This window comes from Malaclemys terrapin, chromosome 1 (genome assembly GCF_027887155.1).
Source record: "Malaclemys terrapin pileata isolate rMalTer1 chromosome 1, rMalTer1.hap1, whole genome shotgun sequence".
Taxonomy (NCBI): Eukaryota; Metazoa; Chordata; order Testudines; family Emydidae; genus Malaclemys; species Malaclemys terrapin.
The window spans coordinates 13,911,642-13,930,941 of record NC_071505.1 but is presented as its reverse complement, the minus strand read 5'-3'; the positions used below and the strand labels follow the sequence as shown (position 1 = coordinate 13,930,941).

The 19,300-nt window shown below is 39.8% G+C and overlaps 1 protein-coding gene across 11 annotated transcripts in view; it reads right to left on the bottom strand.

Annotated features, from left to right (window-relative positions):
• Positions 1 to 6,968: 6,968 nt before the first annotated feature.
• CELF2 (CUGBP Elav-like family member 2) overlaps positions 6,969 to 19,300 on the bottom strand; it is a 438,989-nt gene continuing 426,657 nt past the window's right edge. For all 11 annotated transcript variants that reach the window (XM_054016397.1, XM_054016390.1, XM_054016383.1 and 8 more), the window contains 3 exons: positions 16,958 to 17,101; positions 12,592 to 12,763; positions 6,969 to 11,230 (listed from right to left, as the gene is read on the bottom strand). In XM_054016397.1, coding sequence (XP_053872372.1) covers positions 12,636 to 12,763; positions 16,958 to 17,101 — 272 coding nt within the window. In that variant the 3' untranslated portion in view covers positions 6,969 to 11,230; positions 12,592 to 12,635. The remainder of the gene's footprint in view (positions 11,231 to 12,591; positions 12,764 to 16,957; positions 17,102 to 19,300) is intronic.

The window sequence follows — 19,300 nt, the reverse complement described above, 5'->3', positions numbered from 1 at the left end:
ATTAGAAAGACTGAGAAAAATCTATTTTGGTCTCAGCAAAAATACCAACAAACCTTTGCACTAAGAGTTAATCAAAGGGTCCAGTCTCTCCAAGTTGATCTCACACGTTTCACCGATAACCCAGCAATTTACTCACATGCTGTACCTGAAGGTATTCCCAACAGCAGCGAGCTCAGACTAGGACATCACTCTCTGAAGTATTTCTTTCAAAAGGCAACAATGTCAGTTGGATGCCTGTTTGTTTCTATTACAAGGTCCACCAGACCTATAACCAACTTGTTTATGCGAAAGAGCATACTGCTATTAATGCTAATGGGGCTTGGGTGCATAAATCCCCGCTAATTGATATAGGAATGTATCCCAGAAGTGTTAACTTTACTGCTGATTTAGCTGAAGGATATAGATGTGTGTGAGAAGGAAATATTAGCATTCATGTAAAACAATTAGGCTATTAACCGTGGGCAAATGATTCAGAAAATGACTGCAACTTTCCAGATCCCTTTAGTAGAAAAAGAAAGTATGTTGATGAGAAAAATCAGAGGGAATATAAACTTGGGGTAATCACTGTTTAGGCCGAGCTGGTAGCACCACCTATTATTCAGGTTGCCTGACAATTCCCATTGTAACACCCTGTCTTCAGCTGCTTGTAACTTTGCCAGACTTTAATGTTTGGGCTGAAATTTTCCATGCTGTGCATATGCGCTTCAGGCTAAATTTTTTTGGAAAATGTCAGCCAAAGTAGTTCAGCTGTTTCTGAGAATGAGGCTAGGGAAAACTGCCTAAATTTCTGGCAACCTTTTTGTTGAACAGTTCTAGTGCACACATGCTTTGGAGCAGGGACTTGAAACATAGCCTTTGTATCATCCATGTGCCCTTTTGCCATCCCCATGAAAATCTGTCCAAATCTGACCAAGTTATCAGCCTTTCCTGCTCAGTAGAGACTTGCTAAAGCTTCACAGCTAAAAGCTCTGAAGATTTTTGTCCTCACTGAGCATGCTTGAACTTTTCACAGCTCATTGTACTGACCAGATTGCTCAGTCACCATCCCCTCACAACCCAGGGCTTCAGGGGCAAAGGCCAGAATTTCCCTGAAATGGCTACTCATGGCTTGGGGGATGGGCACTGAAACTGAGAACAGAGAGCCTACCCCTCTAGTGTTCTCAGTGTCCCCTCCCCTGGACCAGGAGGTGGGAAAGAAGTAGACTGACATAAGAACAGCCGTACTGGGTCAGACCAAAGGTCCATCTAGCCCAGTATCCTGTCTACCGACAGTGGCCAATGCCAGGTGCCCCAGGGGGAGTGGACCAACAGGCAATGATCAAGTGATCTCTCTCCTGCCATCCATCTCCATCCTCTGACAAACAGAGGCTAGGGACACCATTCCTTACCCATCCTGGCTAATAGCCATTAATAGACAACCACCATGAATTTATCGAGTTCTCTTTTAAATGCTGTTATAGTCCTAGCTTTCACAACCTCCTCAGGTAAGGCGTTCCACAAGTTGATTGTGCGCTGCGTGAAGAAGAACTTCCTTGTATTTGTTTCAAACCTGCTGCCTATTAATTTCATTTGGTGACCCCTAGTTCTTGTATTATGGGAATAAGTAAATAACTTTTCCTTATCCACTTTCTCCACATCACTCGTGATTTTATATACCTCTATCATATCCCCCCTTAGTCTCCTCTTTTCCAATCTGAAGAGTCCTAGCCTCTTTAATCTCTCCTCATATGGGACCTGTTCCAAACCCCTAATCATTTTAGTTGCCCTTTTCTGAACCTTTTCTAGTGCCAGTATATCTTTTTTTAGATGAGGAGACCACATCTGTACGCAGTATTCGAGATGTGGGCGTACCATTGATTTATATAAGGGCAATAATGTATTCTCAGTCTTATTCTCTATCCCCTTTTTAATGATCCCTAACATCCTGTTTGCTTTTTTGACCGCCTCTGCACACTGCATGGACATCTTCAGAGAACTATCCACGATTACTCCAAGATCTTTTTCCTGACTTGTTGTAGCTAAATTAGCCCCCATCATATTGTATGTATAGTTGGGGTTATTTTTTTCCCAATATGCATTACTTTACATTTATCCACATTAAATTTCATTTGCCATTTTGTTGCCCAATCACTTAGTTTTGAGAGATCTTTTTGAAGTTCATCACAGTCTGCTTTGGTCTTAACTATCTTGAGCAGTTTAGTATCATCTGCAAACTTTGCCACCTCACTGTTTAACCCTTTCTCCAGATAATTTATAAATAAGTTGAATAGGATTGATCCAAGGACTGACCCTTGGGGAACACCACTAGTTACCCCTCTCCATTCTGAGAATTTACCATTAATTCCTACCCTTTGTTCCCAGTCTTTTAACTGACAACAGGTCTGGTTAAACTGGGACTAGAGGAGGGGCAAGGGTGAGGGACTGGGATCTGAGAGTGAAGGGGAGAAGACTGGTAGCCAGTTGGTCGAGGGGGAACACCGAGATCGGATGAGGAGCTGGAGAGAAGAAACTAGGACTGGTTAGGCAAAAAGACTAGGAGAAGGGGCCAAGGAAGGGGGCAGAGGGGAGAATGAGTTTGGACAAGGGCCCAGAGAGCAAATCTAGGAGAGTCACTGAGGGGAGGAGAGAGGTAGATTGGATGAGGAGCAGGGCTTGTGAACAGGGACAGGCTGGGCATGGAGCCTAGGACTTGATGTGAAGTGGAGGCAGACTGAGACTTGAACAGCAAGACTGGAGGGGGAGATAGCACTTTATATGATCAAAGCACAGGTCCTATTGACTTCAGTTGCAGCTGTGAATGCTCAGCACTTCTGCAAAATCAGACCCTGGGGTTTCAAGTAGTATATCCAGAAAATGAGGCACACACAATTAGTGACCACTTGGTAAACGTTTGGTTTAAGTGACTTGCCCAACATCACACAAGAACTCTGTGGCAGAGGCAGAGAGAGAGACTAATTCTGCAGGGCAGCATTCAACTGCATTAACCATGAAACCACCATCCTTGCTCTTCCTGCAGTCCCCTGCCTCATTCCTGTCAGACCTTCCAACTTCTGCAACAAATGAAGCAAGGGGTTCTATAACAATCTCCTTTATTACACAACCCTGATTCATCCCCAGACAAGGTCTGTTCTGTGCACTGAATGAAGCAGAGGTCCTGTGGAAAAAATAGTATGTGGTCATGTAATCAAAGACTGTATCATAATGCACAGGCACGAGGGGGCAGAATTAAGGTTGCATGGGCAACTTTAAATCTGGCATTTCTTAACTTTTGACTGCTTGACTATGCACCTTGAATGTTCTCTTTGTGTAACGTTTGCATGGAATTTAATATCGATACTACATCAGTGCCCACGAAGCCCCACTGGGCTCAGGCTCACCTTGCTGAGTGTTGTGCAAACACAAAGACATGGGGTGCAGTCCTGATCTCATTGACGTCAACGCCCATTGACTTCAGTGGGGCCAGGATTTCATTCATGGTCTCTTCCCCAAAGGCCTGGGCACTGGATGTCGCTTCTTAAACTTACTTTGCTAATCACCTAGGACCATTTTCTAGGTGGAAACTATTAGATTGCCAGGAATTTTGATAATGATACTGGTGGATGTAAAATGAACCGAGTAATTCAGTTAAAATGAACATGCTCCTGGCTTTATCCTGCATAAAGGCTGAGATTGTTGTTAAGTTTACTAATCAGAACAAGTCTAGACATTTCCATAAATATAGGTATTCAGGTGGAGGGATTGTTTCAACTTTATGTCTTCATGCCAAATCTACTACCTTAGCGAATACACTTCTCAAAGCATTTTGCAGGGTTTTAGATGTGACTCCCATTAAAATCCATGCGAGTCACGCAGCTACAATTCCACAGAACGCTTTGAAAATTTACCCGTCATCTTTGATGATCAAATATTTCTTTTATTGCTTTTTTAAAGCTTGAATGCAGCAATATATATATGTCAAAAGACATATAAACCTGTAGAGCATTGCGTATATTTTACTTTTATATTTTACTATTTACTTGTGTATGTTTTTTTTTTAATTCTAAGCATATTCTATAGAATTATAGAGAAGAAAAGAGATCACATTCAGAAACATAATAGATTTATTAAGTGTATGGAAGGAATCTTACACTTTAACTGTTCTCTGAAGTCTGTAGCCACTGAGAACAATATTCTATTTTCTTTGATATAGTCTTAACATTGTAACAACCATATCTTGATAACAGTATTGGAAAGTGCTGACTTTTGATATTTTTTTGCTGCAAATCTCAGTGGGGATATGACTTTCCCCCAATTCCAGGAACCTACTTTTCTCTCAATTACTAAGGAATGATTAAGTATTTCGTACAATCAGTTTGCCTGGGTAGCTTTAAACTTTGTGTACCCAGTGAGATTTAATAAAACAAAAAACAAACCCTAGAAACACTTTTTTCCTTTTAATGCTCATAAAATGTTACAGACAACAGAATCCTTTCTTAATCTTTATTTAAGAAATCGATTACTATTATAGTTCAATATATATAAGACACATCCAGTATTGTGTTCCTGATAGCAAGTGCATAGATTTTGTTACGATATAATTTTTTCACTCAATAGCATGTTTCATGGTCACACGAAGGGATACTCCCAGTGATTTTGCTAGAGCATGAGAGAGAAAAACAGAACACAGCAAAGTAGTGAAACTACAACAGAGATGAGGAACAAAAACAGTCAAGCGAGCTAGTAGTACAGTCGATTCCTGATAAGTGAATAATCTGATTGCTTGGTCACAATGCTTTATTCACTTATCAGGAATGATTCACAGTACATTTTGTGGGTTAAATTGTTTTCCCTAGCCTAATACCTAAGAACCAAACTGGGCAAAGGCACACATACTCTGGCGGGGTATTTTTTCATCAGCAAGTCTTGTGACAGTTTGGTAATTTCCCATGGTGATACACATACAGCTAACAAAGAGACATTTTGCTAACACTGCAAGGTGCCTGACTTAATTGAAATTAAAAACATGCATTTAAGCAGGACAAACTGTACAGCTGCATGGCTTTACACAACTCATTTCCCCCCATTGTTGGTGTTTTTTTTTTTTTTTTTTTTTAAAGAACTGGGGATTTTTGTCCTCATGAGGGTTTTTTTTTTTTTTTAAACTGTAATATTGGATCTTTTTAATTAAATTGTGTTCAGAAGAAAAGATCTTGAACTCAACTTGATCTTCCTTACCAACAAACTGATGAGTTTCAAAAGAACCACCTATGATGACTTAAAAACAGAGGCCTCAATTCTGATCACACACTGGTGTAAATCAGGAGTTACTCAATTGAAACCACTGTTATCAGAACCAGCATCATAGACTCAAGAGATGTAAAACACCTATTAGGTCACCCAGAGTATCCTTCTGCTCCCAGTGCAGGATTGTCCCCTACAGGCTCCTGTAATTTTAGATTAAAATCAGAGCTGCATAGGAGGTGTTTGCTAGAAATTTGAACTCTGACAATGAAGCCTGTAGATGACGACTTCAGCTTGCTTGGGGCTCCAGAACTCATGCCCCACTTGCCTTTTATGCTCACAGAAGAAAGAAAAACAATGAGAAAGACAAATAAATTAAAAGCAAAACGAGGCCAACTCATGAGCCAGAAAATTTCAAAACTGTTCCAAGCACAGGAGCCAACATAGCTGCCAAAACCTTAAGGAAACACTCAGTGTGCCATGACCTTCTAATAGGATGTTCGTTTCGGGCGTGTTTGTGTGTGTGAGCCAAAGCCAGAGCATCAGAGAGACCGGAAAAGAGGATACAAGAGGGAGGAGTGTTGTTTGGGTCTCATAAGAGCACTTTTAAGTGGTCTTCGATTCCTGAGCATCAGAGAGAGAGTGGGACAAAGGGAAGGGGATGGGGGATATGGCTTGAGTTCCAGAGAACACTTCGGAGTGCTTTTTCCCCATCCCGTGGGATTATTTTACTCTCCAGATTTTAAAGTTTTATATCTGTGATCAGACAAAAGAGTGAAGAGAGACTTTGCGAACCATGACAGCATTTATTTTTCTTTGCAGATTTTATTTGATTTTATTAGACACGAGTCCAAGGGACAGTGGAGAGATTCTTGTGAGCCAATTCCTGCCCCCTGCTACCATATTTCTTTTTTGCATGGAGATTTGACGTTTTAATATGCAGCGCTGAGAAAGATCCACTTTGTAAGCACCCAAGGAAAACATTGCCCATTTGTGCACTTGGGGAAAATGTTTTACTTCTATTGCCTTTAATAGTTAAAAGCTCTGCTTGGGTGCACTTCGCTTTATTTTTATTTTTTGATATCTATACATATACTATATATAACAAGCTTGTTCACCTGGTAGATTTTTCTCAGTCTGTGATAACTCTAGTTAAATTGTGATTAGTTTTTAAGGAGTCTTTGATGAACACCAGATGCCACCAGATTACTGTACAGTTTGGAAGAAATCCCACGGCTATAGCCTCCTTTTCTTGTATGTTTCAGATGCCTCTGCAAAGCAGTAGCACAACCATTTTTTAAAAAAAATATCACTTGAATTGATCTCTGTAATCCACTTCTTCCAGACTGATTGAAACAGCAAAGCAAAAAAACTTTTCACATAGCCTCACATTTCTGTGTGTGTGTGTGTTTGTGTGTATCAGCTTTTGTGGTCAGAGGACTAACAAAAGCCATCTTTAATATGACTTTGCAGGCAGTCATTTAAAATGATCTCCTGCTCAGATTATCAAAGTGACAAAACCACTAGGGGAGGGGAAAAATGTAAAATAAACCAAAGACAGCTTAAGTGTGCAAGTCCTCTTTCACCCCCCAATCAGATATTCACTTAGGTGGAATCGACTGTATCTTTTGTACACAACAAATAGGAAAAAAATAAAAAAAAACAGGGACGTGAAACAGTGAGGTGTGTAGATGTATTACCAACACATAATGACCACCAACAATACAACACACGAAGAGAGAGACAAGTATTAGGAAAATGGTTTAATATTGGAGACAGAAGCAAAAAACTGCATCACACAATAACATACATTACAAAAATAAGTCTGACTGTTTCAACTACACGGTTATGTTCACAATGAGGACAGAAGAATCAGAAAAAACTTTGATCTAAACAGCAAAAAAGCAAACCCCTAAAGTTGTAACTAATACATTTATCCACGTAAAGTGACCGAGTACTCCTAATTCTAATTATCTTATTGTGTAACTGCACAATACAGAATAAAAAGTGAAACTTACCGCTTGTTTTTTTTAAAGACAAAATTCTAAACACTAGATATAAGCAAAAGGAAAAAAAGATAGCAAGCCAAAGTTTTTAATTCTCTAAACAAAACCAACTCTCTTTCTACCAACCAGAAATCAAACTCGAAAATCAGTCATGGTCAGGGGGCCCACAAGAGTAAGCCACAAAAAATTCCATTTGTTTTTTAATCTCCAGTATAAAAAGTTCCACTGGTACAAAATGCATAAGTACAATCAAGTTGTAGAAATAGGAAAGCCTGCTTTTTTTTTTTTTTGGCTCAAATTCCATCAAACAACAAAATCCAAATGCATCAATAAAACAGAAACAATACTCAAATGGTCTTACAGTTTCCACTAAGTTGCATTAACTTTGGCTTTTCTCAGACAATACTTAAAAATTAGTTTGTAATTCTAAACAAAATAATAGTATTGTTAATCTACAAACAACAATTCTCACAGCACGAAAAAAAAAAAAAAACCCCAAACCCAAACCCCAAAACAAAACACAAATACATAGGTTTTTTTGTATGACATTATCCAAAAGGTAATGAAACTACAGGTTTTTTTTCCTTTTGTTAATTAGCACTTAAGATAATAAAAACAGAAACAGTAATATGATTTCAGAGTAGCACAAGCCAAGGAACTGTAACCCCTATGGTGAAAGAAAGATGAACTTGTTAGTCATTTGAGGACTGCCATTTCATTGCAATTAGCTAATTTGTTTGAAAAACTACTAGTCTCTTCTTTTGATTAGAATTTTGGAAAGCAATTTCCATTGTTTTTCTTCCTTTCTTATTAGGCCCTTTGCAACCTTGCAGCTTTTTTCCTTTCAATATTTTGAAAGAGAACTGGGAGATAATTTGTCTCTAAGGAGATATAAGCTTTATTTTTATTATTATTTATAAAGGCAAACTTTTCCCCCAATGACCCACAGTCGTCACCTGGAAACACAGAAACATTCCCTGCTAAAAATGCTGGGCCAGATCCTCGGATGGTGTAAATCATGGGGGTGGGGTGGGGTGTCTTCTGAAGTCTATGAAGCCATGCCAGTTTACAGCAGCTGGCGTTCTAGGATATTAACTCTAATATTCTAACTGGACTCTAAACCTGCAGTTTGCACTGGGGCTGCTGCATTGAAGGGATCTGAAAAACCGTTGGAAATTTATATGGTGGATAAAATGAGAAGAATTAGTGAAACAGAAAAAAAAATCAGATTATATTCTCATATTATATATATATATATATATGTGTGCATATATATAATATAATGTGTGATGATACTTTGAATAAGCAAAATTGCTGCAAGAATTACAAAATAGCCCTCAAAGGGTGTAGGAAGGCCTCCGCAGTAGTAAAAACATATGAGAATAATATAGATCATTTAGTTATAAGTGCATGTGCTATAAGGAGGAAACTTTTTTGCATCACTAGAGGCTAGTCCTTTCCATCCCAGGGCTTCTACATAAACGAGCATTTAAGCAAAGTTGGGGACGAGAGACAGAGTGCACCACCTGTGTCTTTATGCTGTTCATATAGGGCTTCACTTTTCATTTTAGAGGCTTTGAATATAACCAAATAGGAATAGATAATGGAAGAAGATATGGCACTTAGTTATCAGAAGCAGGTACTGCTGCTCACATGCATTGAATTGGCAATGGAGTCTATTTTCCAGTAGTAAAGAACCAAATTTGGTCACTGGTGGCGACTCGTGCTGTAGACATGCAATCCAGTCAAATTTAAAAGGCAGTGAAAAGGCTACCAGCATCTCTTTTTGGGTTCCTTACATAGGACTCAATCCAACAAACAACCACTTAAGTCACATACATATTCTCATTGACTACTGGCACAAGTAAAGTTACTTGGGTGAGTGTCTGTAGGATTGGGCCCATATATTGTCAATACGAATAACGGCAGATAACACCAAGCATTACAGCATATGTAAACTTTATCCATAAAAAGTAGTTTAACTGCAGTACACATTGAATTTTCACCCAGGAAGATCTAGTGCATCTGATTTAAGCAAAAGTTCATTTATTTAATTACAAAAATATTGTTTTTTCTCCTCAATGTTTTCAAATGGTGGAATAACCACTCCAATCTGGGAGCGGCTCACACAATAGATAATTAAAGAATTGTTTTTTTTATTTTATTTTATTAATACTGAATAGCATATTCCAGCAGCATATTAAAAGCTCTTTAAGAAAAGACAAAAAACCCAAAATCTAAAAAGGAAAACCACAAGTTAATTACTGTTTTAAATAATTTTAGTTATAGATACAGAAGAAATTTAGACAGCAGTAAAATAATTTTTTGTCCTTCAGATCTGCCCTGTGCATTTTTCTGATTTCAACCATGTATTAAATAAACCACAAAAAACTAAGTATATATATATATATTTATATATATAGATATATATATAAAAATAAACAGCAAAATGGTGAATGTATAAAAGGTATTAACACTCAAGACAGCTCTGGGTGGAAAGGGTTAAAAGTTCAAAACTTTCTCACCTTAGAGGTTTCCATACATTATGAAGAAAATACATTGTGAGGTTTGCTTTCACAGCATTGATGTGCAGAGTGGTTAAAAAAGTGAAACATGGGCACTTATACAATGTTTTACAAAAAACATCAAAGAGAAATAACAAACAATAACAATTTCAGGCAACAAGACCACAGGATAGCAAGTTAACAAACTTTTTAACCTCTTTTTTTTCTTTAAATATTAGGGATTTATACAAAACACATAATAAAATACCCATGTTATCAAATTACTTCACACAAGAAACACACTGAAGCTCTAGGAAGAAAGTACCTTTGGAATTTGGCACTATATTTTCACTGATTTTTTTTTCTTTAAAAGAAAAACCGATCACATTTTGCTGAACACAAACACATCTAAATTGTCCACAATAAAAAAATGACATCAATGCGTCACAAGCCAACACAAACTTATTCTGGAATATTTTTTAATTTTTCACATGAAATTTTTTTTTTTTTTAAGCAAACAACTTTTTTTTAAACTCATTTTTCATTGTTGTTGTTGTTCAAGTAAACCAATTTCAAACTTGTCTTTTATAAACACAGAACACTTAAGACCATAAGACTCATGATGAAACCACAACTTAATTCACAGAAGCACCAACGTAACACATTTTACAGTAACCTTTCTCCTGTACATTGAAACAGTATAAAATATAGGTAATTTCATGTGCATTAAACCATGGATTGTCTAACTGTGAGTCAGTTCAGCAAAAGGTGACACAAATAGGTAGCATTTGCCCTAAAACAGGGTAAATATTTTCTTATACTAATCTACAAAAAGTGGTTCTATATATATATTTTAATGAGAAAGTGAGCCACCTAAAATGGCCTTATCAAAAAACTTTACACTGCCTGAAAAATGTAAAAACTATTACAGACCTCTAGAGACTTAAAATCAGACAGTTTTTTTTCTCAAACTGTTTTGGAAGTAGTCTGTTAGAAACCAACATTCTGTGCCTCTGGACACATATTGCTATTGTCACCAGTGACCAGGCAGAATGCCAATCCCTGTATAATACTTTCAAGTCTGTTATTTTATTTATTTATTTATTTATTTTTGGAAAAGGAAAAAAAAAAAAAAAGAGAGAAAGAAAAAAAAAAAAGAAAGCAAGCAAAAACATTTTTGCCACAGGTTTTTTTGTTTGTTTTTTTTTGTTGTTTTTTGTTTTGTTTTAAACCCTATCATTAATTTGTCTAATAATAAATTTCAGTCTTGCATGAATGCAGCAATGTTTTTTCACATTGACTTCCCAGAATTCATAGCTAGATGAGGTCACATGCAAATTTCAAAGGTCAAACTAGATCAAAGGTCAGTAGGAGAACCAAATATGATGTGAGGTCAGAAAGACATCAGAAACAATGACGGGACGATGAAACTTTTTTTTTTTTTTTTAGACGCCACAGGGACATGCTAGGCAAACGATGAACTAACGGGCATGGAGATGTCTAGGGAAAAAACAAGGAAGAGGAAAAAAGTTACATAGAATCTATGCAGCAGAAACAAAATCACTTTTATGGGTGCAGGAGAAAACTAATGCAAATCTTTCATCATTAGAGTCTATGAGCCATTCACATAATTTGCATTAACTTACAATACTCATCAACAACAGCACAATGAAACCCCAAAAGAATCCATCTGAAAAGAGTTAGAGAAGATGGATTCATCTTTGGGGAGAGGAGAGAAGAAAGAACTATTTTCAACAAATGTAACATAAGGGGTAGGGGGAAGAAAAAAGTCAGACAACTGAACTTTAAACTAGAAAATGGAAACTACAAACAAAATAACCAGACAAGTACAAACAAGAGGATAAAAGCATGAACTGTAAAGGGTGTAGGGTTCAACGGTGAAAAAGCGCCCATTCTTGGCACAATTACTCTAGAGACTACTTCAAAGGATCTAGCTAGCATAGAGAGCTGCTCTTTAGGTATCCAATAAGTTAACAATAGGCAATAAATAACTTCCATTATTTCTGAGGCAGTAAAAATTTTGTATAAAAATAGAAATGCTTTTTACAAATAAAATTTACAGGCCTGTGGCTTTCTTTTTTATTTATTATTATTATTATTAAATTTATCTCTCAAGAAACATCAAGTATCGTCACTCATTTTATTTTATTTTATTTTTATTTTAAACCCTGTAGCTTTAGAAACAGATCTCTAAATCTTTTTTACATTATTCCTTTCCAAAAAACTAAAGAAAACTAAAAAAAAAAAAAAAAAAAAAAGTGAAATATAAAGACGACCAGTGTAATATCAGACTAATAGAATGTTATGTTGATTTGAACCCCTAAACAAAAACAAAAAATAAAAATAAAAATCATTTTAAAAAACAAACCGATGTAGTGGAAAGACTTTTTGTTGTCATTGTCTCACAATAAGTGCTTCTGCTGGCATAAGACCATTATGTTTAACCTATAAACTGCTGGTGCCACCCTGATAAGATTGGGTCCATACATACAAAACAGCTTTTATTTCCCCTAAGTGTGCTAATGGCACCAGGGTTCACAGAGTTAAATTGCACCTTTTTTTTTTTTTTTGGTCGCTTTTAATTCTTAAGATATCATTTCTTTAAAAAAAAAAAAAAAGAAAAGAAAAAAACGGAGATAAATTATGTCGCAAAATAAAATACAGTAACACAACTCAGTAATTACTTGGCCCGGAAACAGCAGCCAAGTTTAATTGTGGTGAGTGGGGAGATGGAAGCGATAACTGTAAAAATAATTGTCTCTTGGTGAAGATTGGCAATATGTTCTTCCTTAGCCCCCCCTCCCCCCCCGCAGAAGGGCAGGTTTGCTCATGGGACTTACCCTAAGAAAGCTAAAACAAGAGCAGTGAGCATCTGGGGTTAAGATCAGTAAGGTTTGCTGTCGTTTTTGGAGCGTTTCAGCTGAACCTTCAAGCGTTTCATGCCAATCTGAAAGCCGTTCATAGCCTGGATAGCAGCTTGCGCAGAGACTGGATTGTCATAGCTAACAAAACCTACAAAATACAGAACGGAGGGGGAAAGAAAGTGAAGATAGGTTAGAACAAAAGAAGAGGGGACTGGCTAGATATACAGAAAAAAAGAGTTCGTTAGTACTTTTTCTTTTAAGTGACATGTTCATTTCACGACTTTCCTTCATTCCTTTGATTATGCTTCACATTCCTTCCCTCCTAATCCATCCCAACTCTCCCCTTATCTTGCTAGGGTTCAGCATTTTGCTACCTTACCACGTGCAGCTGGGACAGCAATCAAACAGCTGAGGTGTCCAAGAGCTGTATGACAAGGAGCAGTACAGTATCTCTCTCTCTGGTACTTAGATGGTCCCCCATCACTGCAGTGTCTGAGTGCCTCACAATCATTAATGTCTTTATCCTCACAACACACCTGGAGGTAGGGAAGTGCTATTATCCCCAGGTACAGAGAGGCTAAGTGATTTGTTCGAGGTCACTCAGGATGTCTGTGGCAGAGCAGGGATGAAACATGGGTTTCCCATGGCTCTAATAATAATGATACTTTGCACTTCTATAGCACTTGTCATCTCAGGATCCCAATGGACATTGCACACCTTAATTAATAAGTGTCATGGCCCTGGAATGGGGGTAGGCAAGTATAGAGGTTAAATGATAGGTCAATAGCAGAACTGGGAATAGAACCCCAGGTCTTCTGCCTCCCAGGCCTCAGCACTGACCTTTAGATAGTGTTCTTTTCCTGTACTGACTATGGCTGGTTTGGTTTAAATTTCTTGTCCCCTGGAGACTCAACGCACTCTTTTCATAATGCACTCTAATCTCCCTGAGCCTAGAAGCTTCAACTCATTTTCATATCTGGGCCTCCCACTCTTAATTGCAAAGCACTCCTGACTACCACTCTACCTCTGCTCTGGCTAATTACTGCATTGCAGCCTGGTATTATGCATCTACTTTGACATGCTCCCTTTAATTTCCACTTGAAATTGTCTTAATGAATTATTCTAGATTAGATTAAAGTGTGTATCCCTCTCTTACTCATCACCCTCTTTTCCTTCTCTCCTGGCACTGGCACTGAGGTTTTTCACCCACACTCTTCTGCTAACCCCTTCATCATATCCAGTTTGTGTTCACCCAGATAAAATGCTCACCCAGAGCCTCCCCGTCTCTTGTCTTGATTACTCAACTTCCTCCTCTCTGGCTTTCCTGACACTCACTTTTCCCTCTCAAGTCATTCAAAATGCAGCTGCTAAGATCATCTTCCTGATCATCGCCTCCCTCTTTGTGTCCCTTCACTAGCTTCCTTTTCTCCACCACATCAGATTCAAACTTTTACTTTTAGGGGGCCTTCCCACCTCTGACCCTCTCGTTTATTCACACTTGCATCTAATGAAATAGATCCAACCCCCTTCACTCTATTTGGTCAAGGAAGCTAGCCTTGCTCAATCATTTATTCACTTCTCCCACACGCACTTTCACAATTCCTGCATTCTGCCACTAGGCATGGAACATGGAACATTTTACCCAAATGTCTGTCAAATCGCTATCCTGTCCTCCTTCCAGTCCCGCATCAAGAACCATTTCTTTTATGTTGCCTGTGGGAATCTGGCCTCCCCTCTATTTTTTTCCTTTCCTTGTTGCATCTGTTTGTTACATCATGTCTTAAATTTAGACTGTAGGCTCTTCAGGGCAAGGACTTCCTCTTCCTATGCATTTGCAAAGAATTTAGTATGACGAGGCCCTGATCCTGATTTTTATCTCTGGGTGCTACTGTAACATAAATAATAAATATTTTAAATAATAATTAGTGCCAGTGCTTTTCTAGGGTTACCATACGTCCGGATTTTCCCGGACATGTCCGGCTTTTGGGGGCTCAAATCCCTGTCTGGGGGGAAATCCCGAAAAGCCGGGCATGTCCGGGAACATTGGGAGGGACGGAGGGAGGGCTCGGCTGGGGCCTCTTTGGCTGGGGCCGGTGCGGGGCTAGGCCGGGGTCGCGGGGCCGGGGGCATGGTGCCGGGCCGGGAGCCGGGCCGGGCGCGCGGTGCCGGGCCAGGGTCCAGGGGCGCAGTGCCGGGCAGGGGTCGCAGTGCTGGGCTGGGCACGGGGCCGGGCGGGGAGCCGGGGGCGCGGTGCCGGGCCGGGGTCTGGGCGCCGGGCCGCCGGGGGGTGCGCTGGGCCGCGGGACCGGGAGCCAGGGGGCCGGGCCGGGAGCCGGTCCGGGGTCGCGGGGCCGGGGGGTGCGCTGGGCCGCGGGGCCGGGCCACCAGGGGATGCGCTGGGCCGGGAGCCAGGGGGCCGGTCCGGGAGCCGGGGGGCCGGGCCGGGGGGCCGCGCCCGCGGGGCCGGGAGCCGGTCCGGGGTCGCGGGGCCGGGCCGCTGGGGGGTGCGCCGGGCCGCCGGGGGCCGGCAGTGCTGGGCGGGCCGGGGCCGGCACCCCAGGGCCCGAGCCGACCCAGGCTGGAGCCGCCGGGGGGCCAGCCTGGGCCGCGCCTCCTCCCTCCACACCCCCCCTTACCTGCTTCAGGCTTCCCGCGAATTAAATGTTCGCGGGAAGCAGGGGAGGGGGCGGAGACTTTGGGGAGGGGGCGGAGTTGGGGCGTGGGCGTGGCTGGGGGCGGGGCTGGGGCCCCATGGAGTGTCCTCCATTTGGAGGCACAAAATATGGTAACCCTAGCTTTTCCATCTCACATGGCAGACTTCACTTACCATTTCCCTGGTATTTCTCCCTCCCTCTTCCTTTTAGACTTTCTCACTTTTGTGAGATCAACAGCCTTGTAGACTGAAACCCTTTGGTTCATCTATACAGCAGGTGCTGCAGAGGCAGCTGCTATGAAAACTTCCTTATACCACCCCTGACCTGGAGGGACCTGTCTAGATATGAAAGGGTAGGTTCATCCTTATTCCCCTCAAATCTTGGAGCCTCTGCTGAGATGGACAACAAGAATGCAATTAGTGCCTGTGGCCACCTATCTGCTGAAAGTGGATTTTCTCTTTTTTGGAGGCAGCGTGTATCAAAGTTAGAGCACCAGACTGGGAGTCAGCACACCTGGGTTATGTTCCCAACTCAGCAAGTGATTCAGGGAGAGACCTGGGATGAGTCCCTTAGCCCCTCTATGCTTCAGTTTCTCCATCTAGAAAGGGCTTTCCCCCACCTTTATAAAATGTGGGAGATCTTCAGATTAAAAGGTGCTAGATGATTGCAAAGCATTATTACCATTACTGTTATCCCAAGTAACTCTATTCCATGCGTAATGACCAATTCTGACATGAGAGAAATGGGCTCATGAGACAGACAATCTCCGTTTTCAGGGAAAAAAGTGAGAACTCTCATTAAGAAACCCCAAACTGGCTTTTCTAAAGTCAAATAAGATGCCAAAAATGTAAAACGAAAGGGACATGCTTCTAAATAAAGCTGAGGGGCTGTGATATTTTATGTAAAACCAGCTTCTTTTGGAGACTGTCACCATCTCAGATCCTGATCATATCATTTACTTGATATATGAACTTAATACATTGATGCTGCAAACAGAGGTGTTTACTTACATTTTGTAATACAGTTTATCAAAGTATAGAGACAGGATATGTATGTAATCAAGGTATTGGTATGCATCTGATCAACCCTAGATCCTGTTTTATTTCAGAAGGGTTTAAGCATCAGACACACTTCTTCATGTGATCCTTAGTTATCTAATTTCCCTGCAGCTCAAGCATTCTACATGAAACCTGACACTGACTGTACCCCTCTTCATCCCCTGCCCTATCATAACGACAGATGCTACCTGTACAGTTGAACCTACTTGTAATACTCGTAGATGCACGTATAGACAGCAACTAGCTGTAACATATTCTGTGCTACATATGTGTACACGATACAAATACTAATTGCACAGTACTGTACTTAACCCAGAAGTACAAGTAATGGGTTAAACACAGAGAGTTTTAAAGAGGTTCGGCTATACAATAGAGGATAATTAGGTATCCATAATAAGGCAGCTTAATAGTATAGTAAATGGCATTCCCCCACACAGGGTGTAATTAGTTTCATGTACTTGACACATCCATAGTAGATGTCAGACTGGAAGGTTTTTTTTCAAATCCAGTTTTTAGTTTGAACGGCTTTGTCTGTGCATCTTTCTGTACTTTTGAGGATTACAAGCCATAGCTCTGGGATCAGGTTCACCATGTACAGTTTTACTTTTCAATTGATTAAATGTTGCTTACCAAAGCACTTGCTCAGATTGGTCTGTTTATCAATGAAGACTTTAGCAGAGATAACATTCCCAAAGGGCATGAACATCTGCAGAATGTCCTGGTCTCCAAACTCCTGGGGGAGGTGGTAAATAAAGAGGTTTGCCCCTTCTGGACCTTTAGAGACAGGAAAACCACACACACACACACACAAAAAAAAAAAAAAACACCAGTATGAAAAGAGCTATTAGAAGAGTTCTATTTCATCTATCTTTTTTGGTAATTTAGAAGGTGATGGGCAAACACAGTTCAGTTTCAGACTTTTTGAAGTAACAAAAACAAAGCAAATGGACAAAATAGCAGTGGCTTTTATAGATTTGTACTTGATACCTCTATTATAAGAGACACTGAACTGCAGCCTCCTTCCTAAACTCACGCAAGACTGCCAAGCTTGTCCTAAAGTAGGGTTATGGTTAGAAGAGTGGCTGCATGAAAGTGGCATGTCTTCTTACGACAACTCTGCTCTCTGCGTCTCTTCAAGCTGTCCAGCTCTGGAAGAGCGAGTTGAGTTCTATGCTGCCTCACACATCTTTTGTCAGCTAAACCAGAGACATCATTAGCGTAAGAGATAGAGCCCAGCTCAGTTCTAAAGATCCCATGTTTAAGCCTGCAGGGCAGGCAATTGGGGGCAGGAGGAAGTAAAACAAACCTTCCTTTGACTTACAAACTGAGCTGGCAAAATAAAATAAAATAAAAAAAAAACAACAACTGAGGGACAAAAAAAAAAAAAAAAAAGAAAAGAAAAGGAATGCTCATAATAAAATGTGTAGTCATTTTTCACAGTACACGTGTTGTTTTAACCACAAAGAATCCGGTTAGAAAGCCCTTACCACCTGGCAGGGAACTCTGTCAAAAGAAGAGCTGGTCAAGATTTTTAACTGATTTTTTTCCCCCAACAACAACAAAAATGAATTTTCCTTGAAATGGAAGTGTTTTGGAAAATCTTTTTGAGTTCTGTGAAATTTCATACGAAAATATCCATTTCGTTTTTAACTGGAATTTTTTTTCTTTCAAACTGAGTTTTGTATTGGTTTTTGAAAGCCAGTTAACAGAAATAAAATTGATTTTTTCACTGAGCTCTAGTCAGAAGTTTCTCATCATCAACTCTGCCTCCCTATTACCATAATAATCTGGAAATGAAAAGAAGAGACCAAAGAAGACTTTCCAGTGTGAAACTGGACATGTGGCCTTCCTAGTCACAGAGCATCACGGGGATTCTAAGATGCCACACGATTCTGGTACAGGCAGCTTCTGGAGTAGACTAAATGGATATTCCCTGGCTTGAGTGGAGACTAGATGTGTCTCAGATGTGCTGCATTTGATTACTGTCTAGTGGAGAAGAGGAAAGTGCAGGCCAGACACTTATGGAGTACCTTCTGCAGCAGATTCATGGAGCCACACTGGTGTTCACAATAGAGGAACCAGACTGCCTGCCCTCTCACAGCCTGAGGGGAGGGACTGCAATATTTGCCCTAGACAGGGGGTGCATGGGTTGGAAGAAAACAAAAAACAAAACAAAAAAACCAACAACAAAACAACAGGGTGAAAAAAAAAGAATTTTATAAAATGAAATGGAAAAAAAATCACCTGGCAATATGGAAGAGAAGTCAAATGAAGTTTCTTCTTACAAAAAAAAAAAAAAAAAAAAAAAAAAGTCCTCTCAACAAAATGAACTTTCTTAATCACTGAGCAAAACTGGTTTAACATAGATTGATAGCAGTATGCATAAAACAATTCACCCCATTTCATTTAACGTTTAATGCAATATTTTCCTCTGGTAGCTGGTTATCCTCCTCTAAATATTCCAGACTCCTAGCCATTCCATCAGAAGTCATATGTTGAAACACAAACACAGCCAGCAGAATTTAATAATGAAACTCGCTCACCTTAACAGTCCCCCACTGGAAAAGACAGCAAGATGACAAAGGCCTTTACTTTATAAGGGACACTGTCACATGGGGAATGATAAAAGGTACTATTGATAAAAATGCTTTTGTGAACTCAAAAACAATGAAGATAATTTAAAAAAAAATAAAAGCTAGTCCTACACTATTTGCCACCCAGTCACAACAGAGAATCAGCTTCGGTTTATGGTTTTATCCAATCTGAATGAAATGGAAATCAAAAACACAAAAAACAATCGAACAAAGCCAGGGAGCCAAAATAGTGAGAAAAATAAATGAATTTTAAAAAATTATTTCAACTTCAATCATCTAAATTGTTAATGGTAAGAAAATTATAAAATACATATTTATTTTAATTTGACAGTGTCCCTATTAAATCCCTAGCGTTGAGGGTTTCAACACTGTCTGCCTA